The sequence below is a fragment of the Taudactylus pleione genome, unplaced genomic scaffold (genome assembly GCF_031769625.1).
Source record: "Taudactylus pleione unplaced genomic scaffold, aTauple2 ptg000093l, whole genome shotgun sequence".
In the NCBI taxonomy this organism is placed as follows: Eukaryota; Metazoa; Chordata; class Amphibia; order Anura; family Myobatrachidae; genus Taudactylus; species Taudactylus pleione.
In genome coordinates this window covers 41,334,566-41,360,995 of record NW_028284495.1, presented here as the reverse complement: position 1 = coordinate 41,360,995, position 26,430 = coordinate 41,334,566, and the positions used below count along the sequence as shown (strand labels likewise).

General features: G+C 41.1%; 1 protein-coding gene across 8 annotated transcripts in view; it reads left to right on the top strand.

The window, feature by feature from the left end:
- The first annotated feature begins 1,503 nt into the window (after positions 1–1,503).
- Positions 1,504–26,430, top strand: part of SPIRE1 (spire type actin nucleation factor 1) — a 204,623-nt gene continuing 179,696 nt past the window's right edge. For 3 of the 8 annotated variants that reach the window (XM_088469715.1, XM_088469714.1, XM_088469717.1), the window contains exon 1: positions 1,505–1,978. In XM_088469715.1, the coding sequence (XP_088325841.1) occupies positions 1,702–1,978 (277 nt within the window). In that variant the 5' untranslated portion in view covers positions 1,505–1,701. Of the gene's footprint in view, positions 1,979–26,430 lie in introns of all 8 variants that reach the window. The other 5 variants (XM_088469713.1, XM_088469712.1, XM_088469719.1 and 2 more) reach the window with 3 other exon arrangements.

Genomic DNA, 26,430 nt, shown 5'->3' with positions numbered 1-26,430 from the left:
ACTGGCTATTTTGCATTGCCACACTATTGTATCTGATAAAAGAGCACAGTGTCAGTGCCTCTACTTCAATGTTTTGTTGTTTTCCTTTTTATTTTTTTTTACAGCAAATGTAACAGGTAATTCACCCCTCTCTAACTTGTACTTGTCTTATCCCGCCAATTCTAAAGCTAGGTACACACTATACAATTATTGGGACGATTTGTCAATAATCAGGTGATCGGCCTCATTTATTGTATAGTGTGTAGACATGAGCATTTCACCAATAAAACGGTTAAAAATGTCCACAAACGCATTCCTTCCATTATCCTATTAATAGGCCAAGACCGGTAAGGTAGGTACAGGCTATCCCAATGTTTTGATCAGGCTGACAAACGGCGATACATTTTTTTTATTAGAAGTGACCGATTTTCCACCACACCCACTGATTTTGCATATTTCTGCCCACAAGTAGGATGACGTAGTGACAAGAAAACATTGGAAATATGGGCAGATTATTGAGCGTGCACACACACTGCTCGATATTCCCTACATATTACATCCTCCTTGTGGGCGGACATATACAAAATCAGTGTGGTGTGGTGGAAAATCAGGATCATCTAAAAAATAACATAATATTTAGCATAGATTTTGGGGCTTTCGATTTGCCAAAAAATCGCCCCGTTTGTTGGCCTGATTAATAATAATAAAAAAAAAAGGGACAGTGTGTACCTAGTTTAAGGGATATTCTCAAAATATTAATGACTGTATCCCCACTCAGCACCCATAATTTCTTAATGATTTGTTTTCTTAATCAAGATAGATAGATGACAGGTAGATGTAATGTATTTCACATATTTATATAAAAAAATACCATTTTGTCGGTGGCACAAAGGGACCAGCATAGCTGCTGCAGAACTACTTTGGGACAGCAGATGGTGATATAAATCACTTGCTGATTGCTAGGGATTGTAGACATGACTGGAACATATATAAATGTTATATAATATTATAATCCATTAGCAGTGAGGTGATATGTATATACATGAAGGGTACGCATAAGAAGAATGCTGGATTTCGGTGCTGACAAAGGGAATAGAGCATAGTCCTCTATGGAAAGCTTTAATGTGTGATGTTTTTGTTCACAATGAAATGATTAGCAGCATTATTTCTGGTACGTGTTGCTACAAATGGTACACATAATTGTCTATTCGACAGCATGCAAGAGTCCGCGAAGTTTGCAGATCTGACATCTTCGAAGGGGGTAATAATAATTATTGAGTTAGCTGTGGCTGCGGAGATATGTGCTTTATTATATACTGGGGAGGGAAAGAGCTGCACCTGCCCTGTGTGTTGGGGATGACTGGACGCAGAATAATAATAATAATAATAATAATAATAATAATAATAATAATATGATCAGCAGGTAATGTGCTGTACATGAGAAGGAATCAGGGAAGAGTCTCGGTCTCTTCTATATTCCCTCTGCATGTACAGCCAAGACAGGCAGGTGTTAGCTCCTCCCGGGTGACGCGTCCTGTGGTGGGCGTTCCATGCCTGTGTGACGTCACAGAACTACCGGGCTTCCAGGCGTGTGTCAGTGTCAGGCTGCTGCTGCTGGGGATGTGGATGCTGCCGCACAGCCCGGACCAGAGCGGCGGGGGGAGGATGTGTTATTGCCGGCAGCCAGGGATGATCGGCGCAGGCGGGCACTGAGAGCCGGTAATGGCTGAGTCCCCACGGACGCTGAGTTCGGGCAGCGGGACTGGCAAGGCAGAAAGCGGGAGCAGCGCAGCGGGGGACGGGAGGTCGCTGTCTCTGGAAGAGATTTTGGATTTATACAGTCAGCCCATTAATGAGGAGCAGGCCTGGGCAGTGTGCTACCAGTGCTGTGCCTCCATGCGTGGCGGGGAGACCGGCCAGCGGCACAGGATAGCCGGAGCCTCGGAGATCCGCCTCCGGAGAGATGGAGCTATCACCATCAGCCAGACCTCCGGGCCAGGTACTGTATGACCCTCCTCTGTCTGTCTGTCTGTCTGTCTGTCTATGGACCCATTCATTCATCCACCGGGCCATTCATTCCTCCACAGAGCGGCTGCATATGCCGCATTGCTGTACAGTGGGCACTGCACTCAGTCACTCAGGATCAATCACTCCGTATATAATCAACATCCAAACAAAGACCAGAGCTTTATTACTGCTCAGTGTAGTAATAGCTTCTTTGGAACTAATACCCTAACATGCAGCGTGGTTCTGACTCATTGCTTATTGTACTGTGTCCATACATCGTCAGTGTCTGTTCCCTGACAATTTGTGTTCCCCTCTACCTGTCATCCCTACATTGTCTCTTTTGCATTAAGTTCTCCCAAACCCCCTGGTGCACCCTAGTGCTCTGCATGTCACACCCCCTCATCAGCCAATCACATGCAGACCACCAGCCTTTCACATATTACCCTAAAAACATTGACCTGTCCATGATTGCCCATTTGGCAAGCAGTGGTCACATTTTCCTTTTGGCAAGCACTGGGTTGACGTTAGAACTAGTTCCATGTAGATATTACATAACAAAAATGTACTTATGACTAAGCCCTTGTAACATCTACAATCCAAATATAATTTTTTTTTTAAACTTCCTTATGACTGATATATCAGCATAGACTACTTGTGATCTGTCTTCAGCATGTAGGATAAGCCCAATGACAAATGGTGTACATACAAAATTAAATATTAGTCATGGAAGAAAAAAAAATCTGTTTATAGTGAATTATTATGCAGTACAGTTGTGTGTACCTAGACCAGCATTTTTCAACCACTGTGCCGTGGCACACTAGTGTACCGCGAGGGGTTGTCAAGTGTGCCGCGGTAGTCAGCTCAGTGCACTTGTACTGTAGTGTGTTTTATTCCTGAGGAGGCCAATGTAGTGTGTTTTTATTCCTGAGGAGGCCAATGTAGTGTGTTTTTATTCCTGAGGAGGCCAATGTAGTGTGTTTTTATTCCTGAGGAGGCCAATGTAGTGTGTTTTTATTCCTGAGGAGGCCAATGTAGTGTGTTTTTATTCCTGAGGAGGCCAATGTGGTGTGTTTTTATTCCTGAGGAGGCCAATGTAGTGTGTTTTTATTCCTGAGGAGGCCAATGTAGTGTGTTTTTATTCCTGAGGAGGCCAATGTAGTGTGTTTTTATTCCTGAGGAGGCCAATGTAGTGTGTTTTTATTCCTGAGGAGGCCAATGTAGTGTGTTTTTATTCCTGAGGAGGCCAATGTAGTGTGTTTTTATTCCTGAGGAGGCCAATGTAGTGTGTTTTTATTCCTGAGGAGGCCAATGTAGAGTGTTTTTATTCCTGAGGAGGCCAATGTAGTGTGTATATTTTTATGTTGGAGCCAATGGGTATGTTTTTTTTCATTGGTCATGCACACCGCAGAGCCGGATAGTGTGCTTTGGCAATTTTAAAAACTTGTTTAGTGTGCCCTGAGTTGAAAAGGTTGAAAATCACTGACCTGGACAATACAAAGGGAATGCATTTAAGAGCTATTATAATATGAGAAAAAAGTTGAATAGTTCTTAGGGGCCCATTTATCACTGTGCTTAATGCCCGGAAACACTGTTTCCAGGTGTTAACTGCAGATATTAAGTTTCTCCCAGATGTATCACAGAGGGACCGCAGCCGATATCTCCGAGACCAACTGCGATCCTTCCAATTGTGCCAGCAACCACATGCGATGCTGCCTTCTTTACCAGTTTCTGGAATGCAAAGCATTCCAGAGATTGGTCCCCGCAGCCTGTGGGCTACACGTCGTAGATTCAGCCGACACAGGGTCCCCCCTTCCCCCCCGGAATCCTCCTTGGAAATGGGAGCTGTGCATGTTGGTCAGCAGGACAGCGCATGTGCAGCAGCACATCGCAGGAACGGGCTATTTTCTGAGCCCCTGTCTCTGTGGGTGCTCTTATACATCCTGACGATGTAATTGCATTCTGAAATGCGATCATGGGTAATAAAATTGCATTGTAATTGCATTCTGAAATGCGATCATGGGTAATAAAATTGCATCTTGGTTTGTAGTATTATTCTTTGCAGTTACAGTTTCACAGCACAATGAACTGTGTTGTTTTGTCAAATGTTACCCTTTTTCACATGCTATTTGCATGGCCATGTGTAAAGCCTCGTTATTTACATCAGAAATTGGAGGCATTATGTGGCTGCTGCATGTGCAACTAGGTGCTGTCATTATGATATTGGTGCTAGCCTATTGGTCGGCAGCATGGTAGGTGCTGTCATTATGATATTGGTGCTAGCCTATTGGTCGGCAGCATGGTAGGTGCTGTCATTATGATATTGGTGCTAGCCTATTGGTCAGCAGCATGGTAGGTGCTGTCATTATGATATTGGTGCTAGCCTATTGTTCAGCAGCATGGTAGGTGCTGTCATTATGATATTGGTGCTAGCCTATTGGTCGGCAGCATGGTAGGTGCTGTCATTATGATATTGGTGCTAGCCTATTGGTCGGCAGAATGGTAGGTGCTGTCATTATGATATTGGTGCTAGCCTATTGGTCAGCAGCATGGTAGGTGCTGTCATTATGATATTGGTGCTAGCCTATTGGTCGGCAGCATGGTAGGTGCTGTCATTATGATATTGGTGCTAGCCTATTGGTCGGCAGAATGGTAGGTGCTGTCATTATGATATTGGTGCTAGCCTATTGGTCGGCAGCATGGTAGGTGCTGTCATTATGATATTGGTGCTAGCCTATTGGTCGGCAGCATGGTAGGTGCTGTCATTATGATATTGGTGCTAGCCTATTGGTCAGCAGCATGGTAGGTGCTGTCATTATGATATTGGTGCTAGCCTATTGGTCAGCAGCATGGTAGGTGCTGTCATTATGATATTGGTGCTAGCCTATTGGTCAGCAGCATGGTAGGTGCTGTCATTATGATATTGGTGCTAGCCTATTGTTTAGCAGCATGGTAGGTGCTGTCATTATGATATTGGTGCTAGCCTATTGGTCAGCAGCATGGTAGGTGCTGTCATTATGATATTGATGCTAGCCTATAGTTCAGCAGCATGGTAGGTGCTGTCATTATGATATTGGTGCTAGCCTATTGTTCAGCAGCATGGTAGGTGCTGTCATTATGATATTGGTGCTAGCCTATAGTTCAGCAGCATGGTAGGTGCTGTCATTATGATATTGGTGCTAGCCTATTGTTCAGCAGCATGGTATGGTAGGTGCTGTCATTATGATATTGATGCTAGCCTATTGTTCAGCAGCATGGTATGGTAGGTGCTGTCATTATGATATTGATGCTAGCCTATTGTTCAGCAGCATGGTATGGTAGGTGCTGTCATTATGATATTGATGCTAGCCTATTGTTCAGCAGCATGGTAGGTTGCTGTCATTATGATATTGATGCTAGCCTATTGTTCAGCAGCATGGTAGGTGCCGGACATGGCAGTCCTTGGTGAAAATGTCAGCCTGCCGGGTATCCCACTATTCTTTCCCTTGCTTTCCTCATGTATAAAATCACAGTTATATTAGATCTTTTCATTAATAATAAGGTTATAGTGTACAAATTGCTGGGGACTAGTGAGCTGTTTGCTATTCATATCTATATGTATTATACCTAGTCTCAGCTAGAAGATCTGAACACACTGAAAGACAGATGCAGAGTCTGCACATTATGTGGAGCAAATGAGATGGAAGGTTTTCCTGATTTAAGGATGAAACCAAGGTTTCCATGTCAGCCTTCGTTACAGCGGATGCAGCGCATCTCACATTGATTTACGCTGGTCTTGCATGTAAACATTAATTGCTCCTGCCCTCTGCACCAAATGCTTCAGAATGTCAGTGGATTATGAAAAATAAAAAGGATTAGGGAAGGTAACCAGTGTTCTAGTTACTAAGAAATGATTGTACAGTTAGATGCTCATGCTGTTTTTAGTGGATTTAAAATGCAGCATGAATAATAGACAATTAAACTACTAATTTTATTGCTGTAGCTGGTACTAATATGAAACCGTATCGTGGATAAAGATGCTTCATCAAACCTGTATAGTTAGTATAATGATTGCTATATGGCAGTTTGTTTATATTATGTTCTTGAGATGGTCAGAATGCTCAATAAGCCATGTCAAAGCCATATGTTTTAACTTCCATTAGTAAGGAACTCACCATAGTTTTTAGAAGTTTCTTGCCAGGCTAGGGAAAATGGTTATAATAAAGTTTTGTTTAAACACAATGGTCTGGAGACATTCTGACCAATTTGTACCTAGATACCAATAAGCTTAATAAATGAACAGCATTAGTGTGTGCATTGTATATAGATGCAGTACATGACTACCTGCCTTGTGACATACTTGTTTAATTACCACCAAGCCCTTAACAAAAATCTAATTTTATGTCCTGTACCTTACGCGCTAGTACTAGACGGCTTTTGCATACCATTGCTATGTGTTGGTTGTTGTACCCAGAAGGCAGCCCCAGGGTTAATATGAAGTCGCCTTTTGTGGACTGTTGAACATATTTTGTGGCGCAGCAGTCCAACTGTTTTGGTAACATAGCAGCATTTAGGTTGTTTTATTTATTTTATAAAATCAGCAGATCCCAGAGTTTGTTTTCATGAGCACGGACAATAGGAGCCAGTGTACATTGATAGAGAGATGTCAGTAGGGGATTGTGCTTTGGGAATTGTAAGGGAACATTCAGGCTTTGTGCAGTGACTGGAAGGAGGGAAGAGGGCAGGGTGGCCAAGATTGTTAATATACAGACTGCTGGGGGACACAAAGACATCAGTGCTCTCTGTGAGTGAAACATATTCCACTAATGTTCTGTTTGGACATTTATTTTTCTGAATGATACATGTAATCTGCACAGTTGGTTACATAATGGTAACTGCATACAGTCAGCATACGATACATGGTAAAGGAATCACAAAGTAAATAAGTGCACTGACCCCTCCTGCTTTACCAGTCACTTAGACACTGAAAGATGACCAAACTGTTCTAGCATTTTATGCCCTGTGCTGTCTAGTACAATGCTAGTTCAGTGCTAAGATCTTTCTGGAGACCATCATTCTTGACATCTAAGTTACTGAATTCTTTGAGAAGTTTTTCCTAAAGATCAATACTTTACCAAAGTCATAGCACTTGCCACCTGAAACGTCCATAAAGAATGTAATATATGTAAATTAAATGGCTTCCTTATTGGCTTTGATGTTGCTAACCTCAACGATAAGTATACAGATATGTCATTGCTCGTCTAGCCTCAATACGCCATGCAGCGTATGCCTGGTATGAATACCTAATAATCTTTATACCCAAATGTCGCTATTTAGCGACATTTGATTGTGGTTCCAAAGCACAAAAAGATATTATTCACATAAAAGCATATAGTTACACGCCTTGATCTATAATACAATTAGCGCAAAAGGTTATACAATCACAAGGTACAGTCGATACATATGCAGGCGCTCTGGATCCAGATTTCCCGGCATCAAAGGTGAAGCCTCCGTCAAAAGAAAGAATATGATGACTGACTACTGGAAATAGAAAGTCTGAATATATACCCTTACAGAGAGTAGGCAATACAATAGGAACGAGTTGGTATAATCCCATTGGTTCTTCCTTTTGGTTCTTCTGTTACGATGTAGTTCATAGGTCAGTTTGTACAGTTGTAGTTCAGCCCTCCAACGGCTCTTTGTGTATCTTTTCCCGCCGAAGAACAAGTCTAAACTGGCTAATAAATATTACATTACAGAGTACATTTCAATACCTAACTCTCTATAATTCATAACTTGCAGACGCATGTTGTGATCTCCTTGCCGATGGAACCGGAGATCTGCAAGTGAACAGTGGTTTAGAATGGCACCAAACACGGTCTGCTTATTATGTACTAAACCTTAGATCTCAAATACATTAATTTCACAACATAACTGATAACGAGTAAAATCTCTAATAACATTAATGCTAAGGAACCTTTTAGTGTAAGTGAGCACTGTTTAATTGTAGGGATATTGAGTAAAGATGCTAGTATGCGTTGTGCGTCTACGTGTTTGTGGAGTACACCATTGTACGTGCTTTGCGGGGTTGTTCATTTTATATGTATTAATAAATGTACGTATTTGTATAATGAGGACTTTAACCTGGGGCAGTGGCAGACGCACGACGCTAATAATCATAATATAGCGCCGTACACAGAGGTATCGTGTAGGCGCCGCAAAATGGCGTCATGCGGGCAATGCAAAATGGCGTTGTGCAGATATTATTGTTACAATTTAGGTCTCAGCCAACCATCCATCTTCGACACTGCTGTGAGTAAGCCGTTGCGTCCTGTGCAACTCTGATAGCGTCGGGCATCTTCTTTTTTTATTGCCACAATATGTATCTAAGTCGCGATGCGACTAGGACACACCAGGAGACTGTGCTGATTAATTTGATATGTGACACTTTTATATCTGTGTGTGACTGTTTGTAAACGGAACAGTTATACATGTGTCACATATCTCCTGGTGCGTACTTAACACATCATATTGCAATGTAGTCGCTTTTTCGTCGACAAAAGACACAAAAAAAACGCCCAGCGCTAGCAAAGTCTCATGGGACTTGAGAACACATCTGTAGCATGCGATTTGTTTTTCCATCTGGCTGCTGTTTGGTTCCATGAAGCTAGTTCATTTGTTGAGTTATCAGGCTGGCTTCCTATGTTGGGGATGTAGTTGGCATCAGGACGCTCGGGATGATTCCTGACATCGGTTGGAATCCTGGTTCCAGAATTCTGACCGCTGACATCCCTAAGGTAAATGTTAGGGCTAGGTTTGGGTTTAGGTACCAGGGGGTGGGGTTAGAAATAGATTGGGGGGGGGGGGCAAATGTTAGGGTTAGGCTGCTGGGGGGGGGGTTAGGGTTAGGCTGCTGGGGGGGGTTAGGGTTAGGCTGCTGGGGGGGGGTTAGGGTTAGGCTGCTGGGGGGGGGTTAGGGTTAGGCTGCTGGGGGGGGGTTAGGGTTAGGCTGCTGGGGGGGGGTTAGGGTTAGGCTGCTGGGGGGGGGGTTAGGGTTAGGCTGCTGGGGGGGGGGTTAGGGTTAGGCTGCGGGGGGGGGGATGTTAGGGTTAGACTACTGGAGGGAAGGATTAGAGTTAGGCTGCAGGAATGGTGGGTTAGGATACTTACCTAATCCTGTCAGGATTCTGACTGTGGGATGCTGCTGTCGGTATTCTGACCGCCAGGATCCCTTACCCAACCCTTAGGATGTTGATACTGAATGAATTGGTAAATAATCCAGAGCTGGACATCCACCAGTGGAAACTGCCATATACTTTATTATGCTGCAAGAAAACTGCTCTTTATGTTGCTGCTGCTATCACTAACTGCTATGCTTTGAAAGGGAGTGAAGTCCTGCTCTGTGCACTGTGATCCGCTAGTATTGTTTGAGTCTCCACCATCAGGCTATTATTTAGCTTCCAAATCACATTGACGTTTGCAATCTGCATTTATGTGACTGTAAACAGACCTAACACTAAAAATAGTGTTTCCAAATGATCCCATTTGTGTTTACACAAATGGGGGGAATTAAATTCAGCGCGATGATGAATACCCGCAGGAGGGAGCTCCCGTAGCTATTCACTTCAATGCTCTGTTTGCCTTGTCTGGAAGCAGGTAAGTCAGAGAATGCCGGTTCTCGCGACTTAACCTGGGTGTTAAGGCGCGGTAACCGGCGTTCTCCAACTAAAGTGCCGGGCGAGCGGCTGTTAGCGCCGTGCTAAGCCGGCAAACAGCTGTGCGTCCGGCACTTTTGTTGGATTTCTCCTTGCATCCACAGGGGCGTGCGAGAAGAAATGCTTTAGCTGCCCAAACAGCGCGGTGTATTGAATAGCTGCTGTAGCTCCCTCCCGCGGCTATTCTACATTGCACTGAATTGAATGTAAAGACTGTTGTGATACGTTTTATTCAACCACTACTTGTTCCATTTACGTTCATTTGCTGCATTTCAACTCATCTGAAAGCAATACTATCATCTTTAAAGTGCTATTCATTTGTTTCACATCTTTACTGATGCTAACAAAAAAACACATCTGAAACATTATGATTATGTAGTGTTAAGTTATTTTGCTAATTTCCATTCACTTGTATGCTGAAATCCTAATGACCTAAATGTTGGTGGTCCCAGTGGACTGTACAGTTATTTGTATTTCTGTTTCTTGTTACTTTCTGTTTCTATTATTATTATTATTATTATTATTATTATTATTATTATTATTATTATTATGAGCGCACTAAGCAGAGATCAACAGAAAGAGTTGTTGAAAGGGGAAGAGAAAAAATAAGGTGGTGGGGTGCAGGTCTGTCTGTCTATCTCAATTAAACATATACTGTGAAGGATCCAATATAGTTCTGTATAAAATACATTTTTAGAAAATACTGCAGAAATCCAAATATACAGGTAGATATAGAACCAAGGGGAAAAAGTAAACTTCTTAATAAGACCAGCATTCAAAAGCTAAAAAATACTATCATCATTATGGCAAATAAAAAGCTGGTGCGAATGCCTGCCAATGTAAAATCCATAGCTAAACGTTTATTAATCTAACAGACCTCTTCCATCATTCTGGAAATCCATTCTGAGATGCAGGGGGTGGAGACATTCTCTAAAGTAGCATAAGAACATCCATCTATCCATCTTTCTCAAACCTTTGGCAAATAGCTTTATTTTATTTTTTTTACTCTGAATTCCATTGTGTCTTATCAATGATTATCTGGTTAGACAACAATTTTTTTCAGTTACTTAACTAAAAGAGGAAGCATTTCTTTTGATAAGTGACAAACAGATATTCTTAGATGGCTGTTATTAGAATAGCAATTACATGAAATCAGTACAGTAAAATGTAACAAATGCTCATCCTGATACTGTATATCACAGTGTCCAGACCAAACAAATGCATTATGGAATAGTATTGCTTTGTACCCCATGCACTATTTCTTAAGCTGCATACACACACAACGATTTTTTGAACGATTATCGTTAAACGATATCGTTTAACGATAATCGTTTGTAAAAATCGTACACTTTCTGAGTCAAACGATGAACGATTTTCGTTCATGCACGTTCACGTTTGTAGTTCATTCAGACTTGTCAACTCAACGATTTTCAGTAAGGGAATATGCAAAAATCGTTTGTAGTTCTAAAAAATCGTTCATTACATTTGAATGAACATAGTAAATGAACAACTTTAGTAAACGATCTTAGTAAATTTTTTCAAGATAGAAAATCGTTCACTAAAATCGTTCATTAACTAAATCGTTGTGTGTGTATGCACCTTATAAATAGCTGTGACTGTTACAAGATACTAATTATAACTGGTATAAGGAAACCCTAGGAGGTTATATAAAAGCTGCCACCTTTTGGCTTTTTTTGAATCAACCCTTGTGGATTTAAATACTTTTTCCCATGTTTTTACAGTAGCCATTCTGCAGATTTCTCTGTCTGTGTCTCCATTGAGAATATCGGCTGACTTTTCCTACTGATTACTCCAAAGAGATATTGTTGGCATACCACATACCCTTACCTTGTGACAAATGGCAGGTGCAGCACTCAAGGAGGATATAATTGTTGCAATTGTCAATCACAATGATGTAAAGTAACATACCGAAATCATTACTTATACCCCTTTCACACTGAAAATGAAATTACCGGGTGATACCTCTTTCAGACATACTGAGATTCCCAGGAATTTGGCATGCCTCGGCCAAATTCCCGGGATCTCGTGTATGTCTGAAATGTACCTACCCGAGAACACGTCCCGGGTAGCCGACCCTCCAATTGACCAGGGAATATCCCGGGGATTAACTCCCGGGAAATTACCCTGCTCATATCTGAATGGTGCTACCGGGGAACTTACTCCTTTCATGACTGACAGAAACTCAGCCTCACCGGCTTTGAAGTCTGGCCGGTACTTGTGTGTCAGCAGCTCTTCTTCTTTGCTGGCATCTTGGACATGGCGAGGGGCACAGCCAGGGAAGCTGGAAGAGGCGACTCCACTGCTCGGGGTCACTGTGGAGGGGGGTTACCGGGGTCACTGAGCTCGGCTCTCGTGCAATGCTGTCATCCCTGCACCAAGTGTGGTACCCTTTACAGATGACTATACCGGCTGTAGCCTGGCTAGTCCCCCACTATCCCCTAGCATATCGCGGGGGACATGTCCGGATTAGGCTGTGCTGCTGTCCTGTCAGAGAGGACGTGAGAGGTGAGGAAGCTGCAGTAGCGGAGGATACTAAAACTTTCCCACTGCAGTCTGATCCATCTCACTTTCTATAAGCACCTATAACACCAGCTATTATTAGACATTCAGTATAAAAAGATGAAAAACCCTGCTTATGTCTGAAAGGGTTCTACCTGGGAATTTCCCGGGTAAAAGCTGTAGTGTGAAAGGGGGGTCTCATCCAAATACCTGTGATTTTGCACAGGAGAAATTTCCGGGTCTGAGGAGGAAATTTCCCTGGTCGTATGAAAGAGGTATATTATAGCCCTTTTACACCGGAGCTAAAACCCGGGTTTTTGAAGGGTTAACCCGGGCAGCTCCCTTGGTGTAAAAGGGGAGAGAGTTGGATCGCCGGGTCGAATGACCCGGCAATCCAACCCAGGTAACTAGCAGGGTGTAACACGGGCGTAGCCCGTGAAACCCTGCTGTGAGAACAGCGCACTCCGGGTGACGATGACCTGGAGTGCGCTGCTAGCCGGCCGATTGGTCCGGCTTCAGTGGCGCTTGGAGATGACGTCATCTCCAAGCGACCACTTTCACTCCGCAAAAGCCGGGTCTATGCAGACCCGACTGCGATGTGAGCGGCGCTGACTCGGGAATATCCCGAGTCGGCAAAATTCCGGGTCTGATCCGGATAGGAACTTTGGAAAAGGGGTATTATTCATTTTTACCTGGTAATTTGCTAAACAACCCAGGATTTGTCCCTGTGTGAAAGGGTCATCCCTAGACTAGATTCCCAGGTCTCCGACCCTGTTTTTTTTTGCGGGGTTGGAGACCCGGGAATTTAGTCCCGGGATGACCCTTTCACAAAGGGAAAAATCCTGGGTCGTTAGTAAATTACTGGGTTAAAATTGAATTACCCAGTAATTTCATTTTCAGTGTGAAAGGGGTATTGGACAGAAACTGGCAAAAAACCTGGCATGAAAATGCAGAGTAAAGCCGTTTTTTTTGCCATTTTCTGTCTGAAAGTGGTATTAGTGCTACAGGTTGCTAGGGTCACCTGCATCTGGGAAAGCTGGAATAGACAGCTGCTGACAATAAAGCATTAAAAGGTTGTCCACCAATAATAACATTTTATATAACTATTAGGTTTTTTGTTTGTTTGTGGTAGTGTTTGCTAAAGTAGCTGATTGCTGCATAGCTGTGATTAACCATGTTTTGTGGTTGTGTACTCAGACTTTAGTTCTCACCATAGAGAAATTATCCACACTAATAGCTGTATGAGATGCTGTGCCGTGATATATAATGAGTTGTGTTTTATTACATGTTCCAATGCTCAATCTTCCTGGTGTGAGAACATTTGTTTTAGAGTAATGTATTTTAATCTTACATCTCAGACAATTATGGATGCAACCATTTAAACAAATTGTGTGTTTTTTTTCCTGATTATTTTTTTATGTCTAGCAAACTGTTATAGCAGAATTTATCCCTCTTTAGATATTGCTCTATATACTGATATTTGTACTGAAGAACTTATTCACAGATTCACTCTGTTTGGTATCTGTTTTTCAATGTTTCACTTTCTGGCTAAATATAGCCTCCAGATAATCTGCAAAACAGGACGCCCTCCCAGGCATAGTCTGGAACTAAGGGTGGACTATGAAACATCCCGTTAAGAATTTTCCTTGGTACTATTTAATCAATTTACATTTTATTTTTAGGACAAAGCTACCCTTTTTCTGTTCCTGACTCTATTTTTTTTAATCACTTTTTTGTCTTTTTCTTCTCTTCATTATTTTCTCCTAACTTGCTTTCCACATAGCATGCCCTTCATTGCCACATAGCATGCCCTTCATTGCCACATAGTATGTCCTTCCATTTTATTCCAGTTCCCTTTTTCTCCTGGTGGCTTTGTGATTGTAGGGGAGATGTACTAAGCCTTGAAAAGTGATAAAGAACCAACCAATCAGCTCCTAACTGCTATTTTTCAAACAAAGCCTGTAAAGTGACAGGAGCTGATTGGTTGGTACTTTATCACTCCACCTTATCACTTTTGAAGGCTTAGTACTGAAATTGAGTTTTTAGAAGTGAATTTTACAAGAGATGTTGGCCATAGCAACCAATCAGATTCTACTTAACATTTCACTAGTACCTTCTAGAAAATAATAGCTAGAATCTGATTGGTTGCTATGGGCAAAATCTCATACAGACCCTCCAGCTAAATTTTATCAAAACTTAGAAGAAAAAAATCATTAATACTAATGAATGATCTGTATGCCAACTTTGTCCAAGAAATCTATTACAAAACTATTTCGGCAATTACATGGACTGTAATACTGGGTACACATTGGCCAATATGTTGGCATTTCAATTAAATGGCCGATATATTGTGTGTACGTTGGCCAGTGCGTACAGATGATATGTCTGTGAACGATGTTGTTCAAAAACATATCGCATTGGCTGTGCAGCACAGCCGATGCCCAATATAACTGCAGATATATTGGTGCATCGCGCTGTGTGTACGGGCGGTCAGCCGCCTGCCCATATACTTGCTGCAGAGGCCGCTGGTGATTGACAGGTCAAGGCCCGTCCAGTTATGACATCAATCACGATGCATTTGGCCGACGATTGGTAAGTGTGTATGCACTTACCAATTGTCAGATAGGACAGCAGATTGGCCGATCCATTGTTTTAATGAGTACCCATCTTAAATCCAAGGCAATGGCAAGTCTATTTCTGCCTATTGCCAAACAGAACTATGACAAAGGCAGTCTTGTTTAAATGTAAGGACTTTGAGCAGTCCTTTTACTTTTGGCAGTATATTTTCCCTCAATAGTGACAATGTTTCCATCTTGTTCCACATGCTGGGCAGACTCGAGCTTTTCCAAGACGGGTTTACTATAATTGGGAAACAAATGTTTAGCATTTGATTTCTTGTTTGATACTTCTATTCAGTCTCATCCATTTAGATTAGTAGGGCTACTAAGGATTTAGGGCATGAAGGGCTTCTAAGGTCACATGTAGGGCTTCTAAGGTGTCTATTTACTAAGCAGTGTTAGGTGACAGAGTGAAAAGTGATAAGAAAGTGATAAGGTGCCATCCAATCAGCTCCTAACTGCCATATCACAGGCTGTGTTTGAAAAATGACAGTTGTGAGCTGATTGGCTGGCACCTTATCACTTTCTTATCAATTTTTAGTCTGTCTCCTAACACTGCTTAGTAAATAGACCCCTTAGGATTTCAGGAGTTTCGCTGTTCTATTGGTTTTATTCCTCTACTAACTACATCTTAATAACTCCTAGGTGTAAATTTACTAAGATGGGATTTCTATTAAGAAGTGATAATGCCCATAGCAACCAATCAGATTCCAGGTATTATCTTCTAGAAGGTGCTAGATAAATGAGAAGTAGAATCTGGTTGCTATGGGCAACATCACTTCTTAAATAGAACTCCCATCTTAGTAAATTTACCCCTTAGACTGACCCAGACTGCAAAAAGGGAAGTGTTTTCCTGACCAGGCTATTCTCTTAATCTTCTTTAACTTGCTACAATTAAACCCCCAGACTGGATTTGCAAAATTAATTAAAACTCACATTCAGCTAATAGTGACTAAGCAGCGCTTAAAGGTCATTTTAAGGAACATACTTATTCACTACCATGCAATGGGAAACATACGGTTGTAACCCAAGGAACACACACTGTAAGGAAGTAGTCTTTAAAAACAAACAAAAAACAACAACTTTGGATTAATATATATATGTGTGTGTGTGTATATATATATATATATATATATATATATATATATATATATATATATATATATATATATATACTTTTTACTCCAGCCACACCAACTGTCAGTTATCAGTACCCAAGATTTTGCCCTTTTAAAATCTGGCAGGACACGGCGCTGCAAGTCTAGCGGGAACACTACCTCACTAACCCCCTTTGTCTAGAAGTGTGAACTTCCTGGGAGATTAGGTTCTGGAGCATTTATGAATATACATTTTATTTACAAAAATACATATAATGCTTAATTACAAAAAAAATTATAAATAAAAGGGTTGCAATATAAACAGACAATACATATGCTGCAATTAAAATACAAAGGAACAATTTACAGAATATAACATGCAGCCTATTGTGGCTGGGGAACAGCTGGAAAAAGAAGCTACAGTATCTCAATTAGATTGATCCCCAAAAACTGATACAGGCAAATGCTCTCTCACTGTCACCTACAACACACCTCCATAGTGATGTTATGACCAGCTCCATCATGACTGGCTGTCTGTGTAATAACCCAGGCTCTATGCAAGGACAGCTTGTTTAACTATTAACCTAAATTCAATAAACAAACATAATTTTCCTTGATTAGGAGTCACACTGAAAATGTATGACCACATTAATCTAGATCAGTGGTATCAAACTCAAGCCATCCAGCTGCAGTGGAACTACAGGTCCCAGCATGCACTGCCACAGTTTTGCTCTTGGGGCATGCTAAAACTGGCAGGGCATGCTGGGATGTGTAGTTCCACTGCAGTTGGATGGCCCGAGTTTGACACCACTGATTTAGATAATGTAATCTCTAAAATTACTTCTCCCCAGAGATGTAGTTAGTTACAAAATTTCTCCGAAAACACTCGTCCTAAGGAATCCCAAATCACACCAGCATACAGACGTTGGGTATATTGCTATGATATCGGAAACCCTTAGCTGTGGTAAAAATATACACGCTTAGTCAAAAACAGACAAAATATGGAATGCCTTTGATCCCTGCACACTTTTTGGCCCAGAGTGCTTGCCCCTGCTGTGTTCTCTAAGCATTTTAAAGTAACCAATATGCAGACATAGTCAAAGACATTATGTTTACTAGACATCTCTCCCTGCGGGCACCACTTATCCACACAGGTAATGGCTTTTCTACTCACAGGATACTATCGGTGATTTACATGCTAATGAAAAAACGTCCTTGTGACAGAAATCACAGGATAGAAAATAAGACATCCAGGTTACCTGCCCTCAATAACCTTATACAACCTTCTATTTAAAAAAAACAAAAAAACCAGTTCATAATTACAGTTATGATTTGAGCAATAGCTGAATTATTATTATTAGATGATGATATTTTCATCTCCACAGTTCTCTGATCGTCACTATCAAGTACGTGTTCAGTTAACAATATACCTGTTACTAAAGATTATTTAGGACTTAAGCTGCATACACACACAGCGATTTTTTGATTGATTATCGTTAAACGTTATCGTTTAACGATAATCTTTTGAAAAAATCGTTCACTTTCTGAGTCAAACGATGAACGATAATCGTTCATGCGCGTTTACGTTTGTAGTTCAGTCAGACTTGTCAACTCAACGATTTTCATTAAGGGAATATGCAAAAATCGTTTGTAGTTCAAAAAAATTGTTCATTATGCTGGGCATACACTCTACAATTATCTGTCAGATATCTGTCCAATCTGTCTGGTGGGAAGGAAAATCTGGTCCGTTTTATAGTGTTTGAGAGCAAATTTCTATTGTTATTTGCTCCTATACATTACCAGATTTTCATTCCAACCAGCCAGATTGGACAGATATCTGACAGATAATTGCATAGTGTATGCCCAGCATAACACTTTAAAAAATCTGACAGATAATCTGACAAATAATCTGACAGAAAATCGTTCATAAAATCGTTGGTAACAAAATCGTTGTGTGTGTATGCAGCTTTATGTTCTCCAGATTTTGATACCTATTTCCAACTCTAACCAAAACCCAAGAAGCCACTTCAAGTTTCTTTTCTTGCTTATGTATCTTTATTATTATTTTGTGTTAAGTAATAAATCACCTTGACTGAAGGCATTTATCTTATTCTTCTATGCCGAATTTGCTTCTGCTGACACTCTTCCCTCAGGTGCTGAAAATTAAGAACAATAATCCAATCATCCAAATTACAGGGTTGTAGTCTTACCAGTCACTATATTCTCCCGCTTACATTTCAACACCTTATCCAATAATGGGGCAGATGTATGAAGCTCTGGAAAGTGATAAAGTGCAGAGTGATAAACGACCAACCAATCAACTCTCAACTGTCATTTTTTAAACACAGTCTGTAACATGACAGTTGGGAGATAATCGGCTGGTCGTTTATCACTCTGCACTTTATCACTTTCCAGAGCTTCATACATCTGCCCCATTGTCCTATAAAAAGCAGCAACTTTTATTGGAAATGATTCTCCTGTTGAGATTTCAAACATGGAAATATTTGATTAATACTGGGCCACCTAGTTAGCATAGAATCTCTAGCAAGTATAATAAAAAATATGTTTTCAGTACTTAAGCCACTCACCACTGCAATATAAGGGGCAGTAAAACTGCTGGAGATCCCTGCTGCAGGTAATTTGATCAATCAGCTGCTCCATGAGTTTTCGTATAGCTTTTGCCACATCCATTTGCCAGTATGTTTTTGCTAATATTCTTGTTCCCCTTACTCGCTATCCCCTCTTATTTTTCATGTGCCATTTTCCCTATTTATTTTCCCAACACTAGATTTATGTTTTGCTTATTTTTGATCTCCCCTACAATTAGTATTATCTATATCAGTGGTTCCCAAAGTGGGTGCCGTACCATCCTAGGTTGCCTTAGGGCACTTGCAAGGGTGCCTTGAGCTGGTTGTCCAGTACCGAATAAAATGATTTTTAGTCTGTGTAATAGGCAAAGCCAGTGCTAATGGCTGCCAATTAAAACATATGTGGACAAAAAGAAGCAAGCCCTGTTAACCGCCACATAGTTATGCTTATATGTCACCCTTAGGGACAGTAGACTTAATTACATTTTTGCTAAGTTTCTCAATAAGAAACTTTTTGGCCCTGGGTGCTGTGGAAAAATGCTGATACTCCAGGGTGCCGTAATTCAAAAAAGTTTGGGAACCATTGATCTTTATATTAATAGCAGGACAACAAGTTTTTTGAGTGACATATTCCTATGATGCCATTGTCTGAGCAGGGCACATATACCAAATTAAAGGTATATGACTCCTCTTCGGACTGAATTTGCAAAGCTGCACGCAGGCAGCTTTGCAATTCCGTCCTTGCTAATATGCAAATGCAGCAGGAGGTGTATTGACACCTGCGATGCTAGCACTGCAACCAAGGTCGCAGGCTGGGGTCACCATCGTTTACTCAGGCTGGCCGGCTTGTTAGGCCAGGAAACTGGCAGTCCCTGGCCTTGCCACTCCCAGGAAACGGATAAACTAGAATCTGCGTTCAGCATTGCACTTGTGTGCAATGTTGAATCAGGCCCTTGGTCTGTAGATCTGCAGAAAAATAATAGCGATGTACCGGTAATTGGTTGCTTCATTTTGGAGTTATGTGACAAAACGTTTGCCTGCTATTTACAATGCATCACCTTTGTGCTCTGGAAATTGTGACAGTTTGTGAACTCTCCCTGTACACCTGCTGGATGACCTGGAACATGGGACTTTCTGTGTGCTCTGGAACTGTGTCCAAAACATAATACAAATATCAAATCTGTCACAAACAGAATTCCAATCGGTAGACAAAAAGACATCCAACATATCCGTTTGATAAAGATATAATACAAAATATGGTCACATTTTATAATAAAACTTTAATCACAGACCTATACAACAGATGAAAAGAAAATATAAGGGGGGAAGTTAGTAAGAGTGAAGAAAACAGAGAAGCCTCAAAACCAGATAACAAAAACTATACATCCGACCGTCTACCTCTAGAGAACTGCGGGATAATCTTCCAGAGTCTATTTGTTATCTTCTCTAATTACGACAGAGCCTCTTATAATGGTCAGACTCCTTATAATGCAACCATAGATACCAGGTCGTATTGAAATTTTGGCCCCTATCTGTATGGGGTAAAATTAGATCGTCCATAGACATGTAATGATTTAGACGTGTACACCATTCAGACATGGAGGGGGCCGACATGGTCCTCCAGTGGACAGGGATTACGGCCTTGGAAGCACTCAATATATGACGTAATAAAGACTTTTTAAAATGAGCTTGAGGTTTACGAATGAGATTCAAGAGCCAGAAACTAGGGCAGGAAGGCAAATCCTCCTGGAGAATAAGACTCGCCGTTTCAATTACTTTATCTCAAAAAGGTCTGAGAGAAGAGCATTCCCACCAAATATGTAAAGGGGTTCCCAGCTCTGTCCCACATCTTCAACAAGTGCTAGGTACTCCTGGATACATTTTAGAAAGCTGGCTAGGACAGCGGTACCAACGTGAGAGAACTTTGTAATGTGTCTCCAATACTAACATATTTGATGAGGCGGAGAAAGTATTTCTGAAAACTTCTGGCCAGTCATCCTCTCCTACTAACCCCGTAGATCTGATTCCCAATCAGCAATAAATTTAGGTCTGACAGAGAAAAGTCGTTCAGTCAGCATTGTATAAATAGAGGACAGAGGATGTGGTGGAGACTTTTGTGATTCACACATATTATCAAATGGAGTATTCCCCTGCCTATATGCGTTCAGTGGGCCCAAACTCGAGAAAAAATGCTTTAATTGAAGATATTTCCAGATCTCACTATAAGGCAAACCCCATTTAGCTTGAACGGTTGGAAAACTCATAATCTCCGATCCCTCAAACAAATGGGAGGATCCCCTGAGGCCAAGGGAAACCTGACTCTGCTGAAGGAAGGGAAGCCACAATATCAGCCTACTGCTTTCTATCAGATATCCTACTCCATTCCATGACCCTCGTGAGCAGGACCGCATGGTAATAGGAGAGGAAATGTGGCAATTGTAGGCCTCCCTGGTGTTTCCACCTATAAAGTATTTCATGCTTGAAGCGAGGTTTGCGGCCCGCCCAAACAAAATCCCGAACAATTTGATGAAGCGTGTTAAACCAGGAACGAGGTATTGTAATTGGGAGCGTTTGTAAAAGATATAGGACCCTAGGAAGTATATTCATTATAATAACTCCTATCCTGCCTGTCCACGAGATCTTGGGGCGCCAGGTAAAAAGGTCTGTTCGTAGCTTAGAAAGCAAAGGGAAAAAATTAGATCTCTATGAAGGAAAACTCCCAGATATTTTATATGCGTAGGGTGCCAGGAGAAGTGGCAGAAATGTTGTATATCATTCATGCATCTCTGATCTACTGTGAGATTAAGCGCACTAGATTTGGACAAATTTACTTTAAAGTTGGAAAGAGCTCCAAATCTGTCAAATTCCTTAAGAATAGTAGGGATTGAAGTCTGCGGGTTAGTAATCACAGCCAAGAGATCGTCTGCAAAGAGAGCTAACTTGTATTCCCTTTCCCCAACAATCATCCCCGTTACGTTACTATTAAGATGAATGGCCCCTGCCAGGGCCTCCATACATAAAATAAATACAAGTGGTGATAAGGGGCAGCCCTGACGAGTGCCATTGGTGATTAAAACTGGCTCAGACATGTCTCCATTAATCCTCACACGCGCAGACGGAGTAGAATAAAGAGCTCGAATTCTCTGAATGCCCATAGGACCCGAACACAAATGCTCCAATACTCCCATCAGAAAATCCCAATCAACCCTGTCAAATGCCTTTTCAGCGTCTGTAGATAAAAGAATTGTTGAGATCTTCCGGGAAAAGGCCACATGGATCAGATCCAGGACCTTAGTGGTATTGTCCCTGGCCTCACGACCAGGGACAAATCCCACCTGATCTGAATTGATTAAATTGGGGAGAAACAGTTTGAGACGATTAGACATTAGCTTAGCAAAAAGCTTTAGGTCGACATTTAACAGGGAGATAGGTCTGTAATTGGAGCAAAGGGCAGGGTCTTTCCCTTCTTTGGGTATCACTGAGATATGAGCAAGCAAAGAATGAGAAGAGAAACAGGAAAGATCCGAAACCTCATTAAAAGCTGGGAGCATGAGGGGGGACAGAACCTCTCCGAACATCTTGTAATAGGCAATTGAAAACACATCAGGACCTGGACTTTTACCGTTAGGTGTCGATTTAATAACAGCGTCTAACTCCTCTGAAGTGAATGGTTCTTCAAATGATTTTATGTCTGTATCCGACAAGGTAGGAAAACCAATCTCTTCCAAATAAGCCTTAAAGGAGGCCCTCCGCGAACACGTGTCAGTTCCCGCCCTGGAATCTTTTAAGTTGTATAGTTGTGAATAAAAAGATTGAAATGCTGCAGCTATATCTTTTGTGGAGTTAAGTTCAAAGATCTTAAAGTATAACAAGTTCAACTGATCCGCCGCTAGCATTGGACATGACATATTCGCCACAATACTTCTCTTTGGGTCCTATGGACGTACAATGTGGGAGCTGTGGCGCCCTACACTTCTTGGTAGAGGAGATTAACGGTCATCTTTCAGACTGCTGTCACAATGGAAAGGTTTTGTTGCCCAATGTGGTTGTTCCACCATATTTAGCAGAACTCTTTATGACAAATTACAGACTCATTGGCTCCATAATATCCTCAGTAACTAATATCCTCCATAACAAAGGCCGTTACCGCTGGGATTCCGTTGTTGTTGTATCATTACTTTATAATGTGCTAGAGGGGTTCTGTAGCACTACATGAAGGTGACGGAACAACAACAAATTCAAAAGTACTATGTAGAGAATACAAAGCAGAGGGGTTCTCCTTGCGGGAGCTTACAATCTAGAGGGAAATAAGGCTACACAGCTTGTTTTCTATGTCCTCATCCATTTGTATAAAAAATTTCTAAAAATAATTACAAAAAATTATAACCTATAATCAATTTGGGGTTGCTAGCTGCTAGTTCTGTAAATATAACTACTTGGTAAGCCTGTGAATATTTTTACTAGAGTGGAGCATGTTTTAGAAAAAGATCTGATTAATGTACATGTACTAAGGGCATATCCTGCTTTGTTTAGTTTGACAGTATGATTAAGATCTGTTAACAATCATGCTAAAACTTCCATGATAGAATGTAATAATTAAATTTTTGTTAATATTTAAATTTGGTTACTAACTGCACATGTCAACAATGTAACACACTTTGGGGTCTATTCATAGAGCAGGGAAAAACCCTGTTTTGCGGTAAACAGGGATTTTTTCTGCTTAGTGCTTTTCACAGAGCGGGTTTCCGTGGAGAAGTTCCTGACATCTCCAGTCGCACCCCTGCTCCGTGGCTGAATTGTATCCCCACACGTTTGTTCGTTGAGTGTGATTCATAAAAGAATTGAAAGCTTAGCTTTCCGTTCTGCTGCTGTTTACAGTTTCTCCATGTAAGGATGGTGTAATCTGTACTGCGAAAAGGACAGGGAAGTTGATTACTTCCCTGACAGCCGTACTGCGCTAGTTTTGCAGTTCAGGAGAGGCAGCCCCTGCTGTCTCTCCTGAACTACAATGCCGGAGCATGTGCAGTGCAGACCTGGCTGCCGACTCCACACTTTGCAGGGGACCGCAGATGAACCCAGAATCTCTGGTGCCATGGATACCGGATTGCTTAGCCATAAGGGTAAGTATACGTGAATTGTTACTTAGCAAAGCTGTTTATCGCAACTGATGTGATATACACTTAACAGTCAAAATTCATTTATGCAATACTTCATGAATAGACCCCTTTATCTTCAGACTGCTTTGCTGTTTTTTCCACAGACAACAAATATATGTATATTTGTGAAATAAATAAATGTGCTGAAATTTTCAGAATGAGGAAATATTCTCGCCAGTATTTTTATAAAGAGATACAAACTTGTGTTATGTGTGTGTGTGTGTGTGTGTGTATATATATATATATATATATATATATATATATATATATATATATATATATAGTGTGTTTATGCGGCATCTGGTCAGGTTTGTACGTGGTAACAGACATGTGACACTGACTCAAATCACATCCACGTTCAATGCAGGAGTTACCAGATACATATCTAGCAGGTCCGTGCAGTGTTCTTTAACTAATTGGGCCCTGGAGGACTGGCAACATGTGTCGTGGTCCAAAAAGTCACAGTTCTAGTTGTCTCATGCAGATGGTAGGGTTCGGAAGTGTTGCAGACCACATGAGGCCATGGACCCCAGTTGTCAACAAGACACCGTGCAGGCTGGTGATGGTTCCATAATGGTGTGGGGTGTGTTCATGTGGCATGGGTTGGGTCCGCTGGTCCACCAGAACACGTCATTGACCAGTAACCGATACGTGGCATTGCATGACGACCATTTGCAGCTCTTTATGGACTTCAAATACCCCCACAACAATTTAATATTCCAGCAGGATAATGCACTGTGTCATTAATCCCAAATCATCCAGAATTGGTTTGAGGAGAATTCTGGTGAGTTCTGACGAATGGTTTGGCCACCACGTTTGCCTGACATGAACATAATCGAGCATTTATGGGACGTGGTGGAAAGGTCCATTCGCACCCAAGATCCTGCACCTACAAATATCAGGGATCTGGGCGGAAGCTATCCAGATGGCATGGGTCAACATCTCCAGAGGTCTTCTGTCCACTTGTGGAATCGATGCCACGTCGAGTTGCTGCACTTTACTGGGCTAGAGGGGGTCCTACACGATACTAGGCATCTATCCCATGATTATATGTATATATGTGCTTGTGTGTGAACACAAACAACATGCACACACCAAAAGGGCACTGATTGTGTAGTATTTTAGTAGTATCTCATCATAAAATATCCAATATATATTCAGCGTACATGAAATAAACTTGACAGCTGAAGCTGGTTACAGCTAAACGTTGTGTGACTACTGATTTCAATAAATTAGTTATGTGCATGCAGCCTAGGGCCTTCTGACCAGGCGCACCCATAGGGAGCTATTGGCCCACAAGAGGTCTTTCCCCCACCCAGCACCCTTGCCCCTGGAGTGAATAAATGCTAATGTGCACAACCCAGCCTGTAGTCTGATCTCATGAGTCACAAGATATACTCTTTCTATAACAACATCATTTATTTTTATGTTTTTGTGTATAAAATCGACTACTCTATGCAAGGTAGTGAGCTTCAGTTTAGAATATTTCTGATGTCATTTTTGGGGGAAGAGAAATTAGAAATATTTCTGCATATTCCAGCCAAATACCAGTTCAAATTAATTTGCTCACAACTAGAGATGCTTTTGCCATTAGTTCGTCCTTTTTGAAAATTTGTATAATCTCCCTTCCACCAATATAAAATAGCAAGCATGTGTGTGACCAAGGGTGACATTTTAACCTTCCTTAAGTCCTTCTTTTTTTTTTTTTTTTGTGGCATTTTTAACTTGTATTGAAAACTGTAAAAGTCAGTGAATTTGGTCACAATTGTAACAAGTGATGATAGTTAATGATACCCAATTTACGTAATCTGGCATCATAACATGATTTGTGCACTTTAGATAAACTTGTGGTGTTAAATCATATGGTTCCTCCGACTTTAAAATAATAAATCATCAGTCATTGTTATCCTTATTTACAAGTTTGTTTTCCTGAGTGAATTATTAATTATCATTGTGAAATCACTTTTCGTTTTGAGCACGCTTTCTAGACCTCAGGTGTCCAATGTAAATATGTGCCATAATATTTGTATAAACCTGTTTATTTCACTTACAGATTATACTAACCTCTTAGGTACATTTTCTTGCTAAAGAATAGTGTCAGCTCTCTGTGGTTTCTTCTGAATGCCTCACAGAACTGTGTAGCCATAGATGATGAGATGTTCTGAGTAGGCTAGAGGCACAGCGCTCATGTTACAGCTCGCCTCTCTGATCAGCATCTCTGAACAGTGTGGCGTTCAGGAGCGACAAGTCCCATATCCTAATGGAGATCACTTTATCTACAGCGACTGAAGTAGAAGTGATATTGACTCCAGTGGTCTTACCCAATCACTGACATACTCAGTGGTTGGGTTCATTGGTGAATTCATATTTAAAATAGTAGTAAAAATACTTTATTTCTGAAAGTGATAAAATGGAGCTTTATTGAAAAAACAGAATTGGGTAAAATCTGTGGGTGTCTGGCTATATATGAATGTGTGTCAGTGTGTTACCATACTGCAAGTGTAGTTTTCAAATTACATGTGTGTGTTTATAAAGCATAACTAAACCCTTTAGGGATGGCCAAATCGATCTTTGGGATTGATATGGCATTACCATGAAAATAATCTTGAAAATAATATCAATCTTTCTCGTAGATTTTTTACACAAGTGCGTTAAAATCTCGCATTTACAGTAAAAAAAAAGACCATCGAGCAGGGGGATGCCGTGGAACAGGTACATTTATCGCTGCTTCAGCATCGTATTTTATTGGATCAATTCTATCAATACATTGTGCC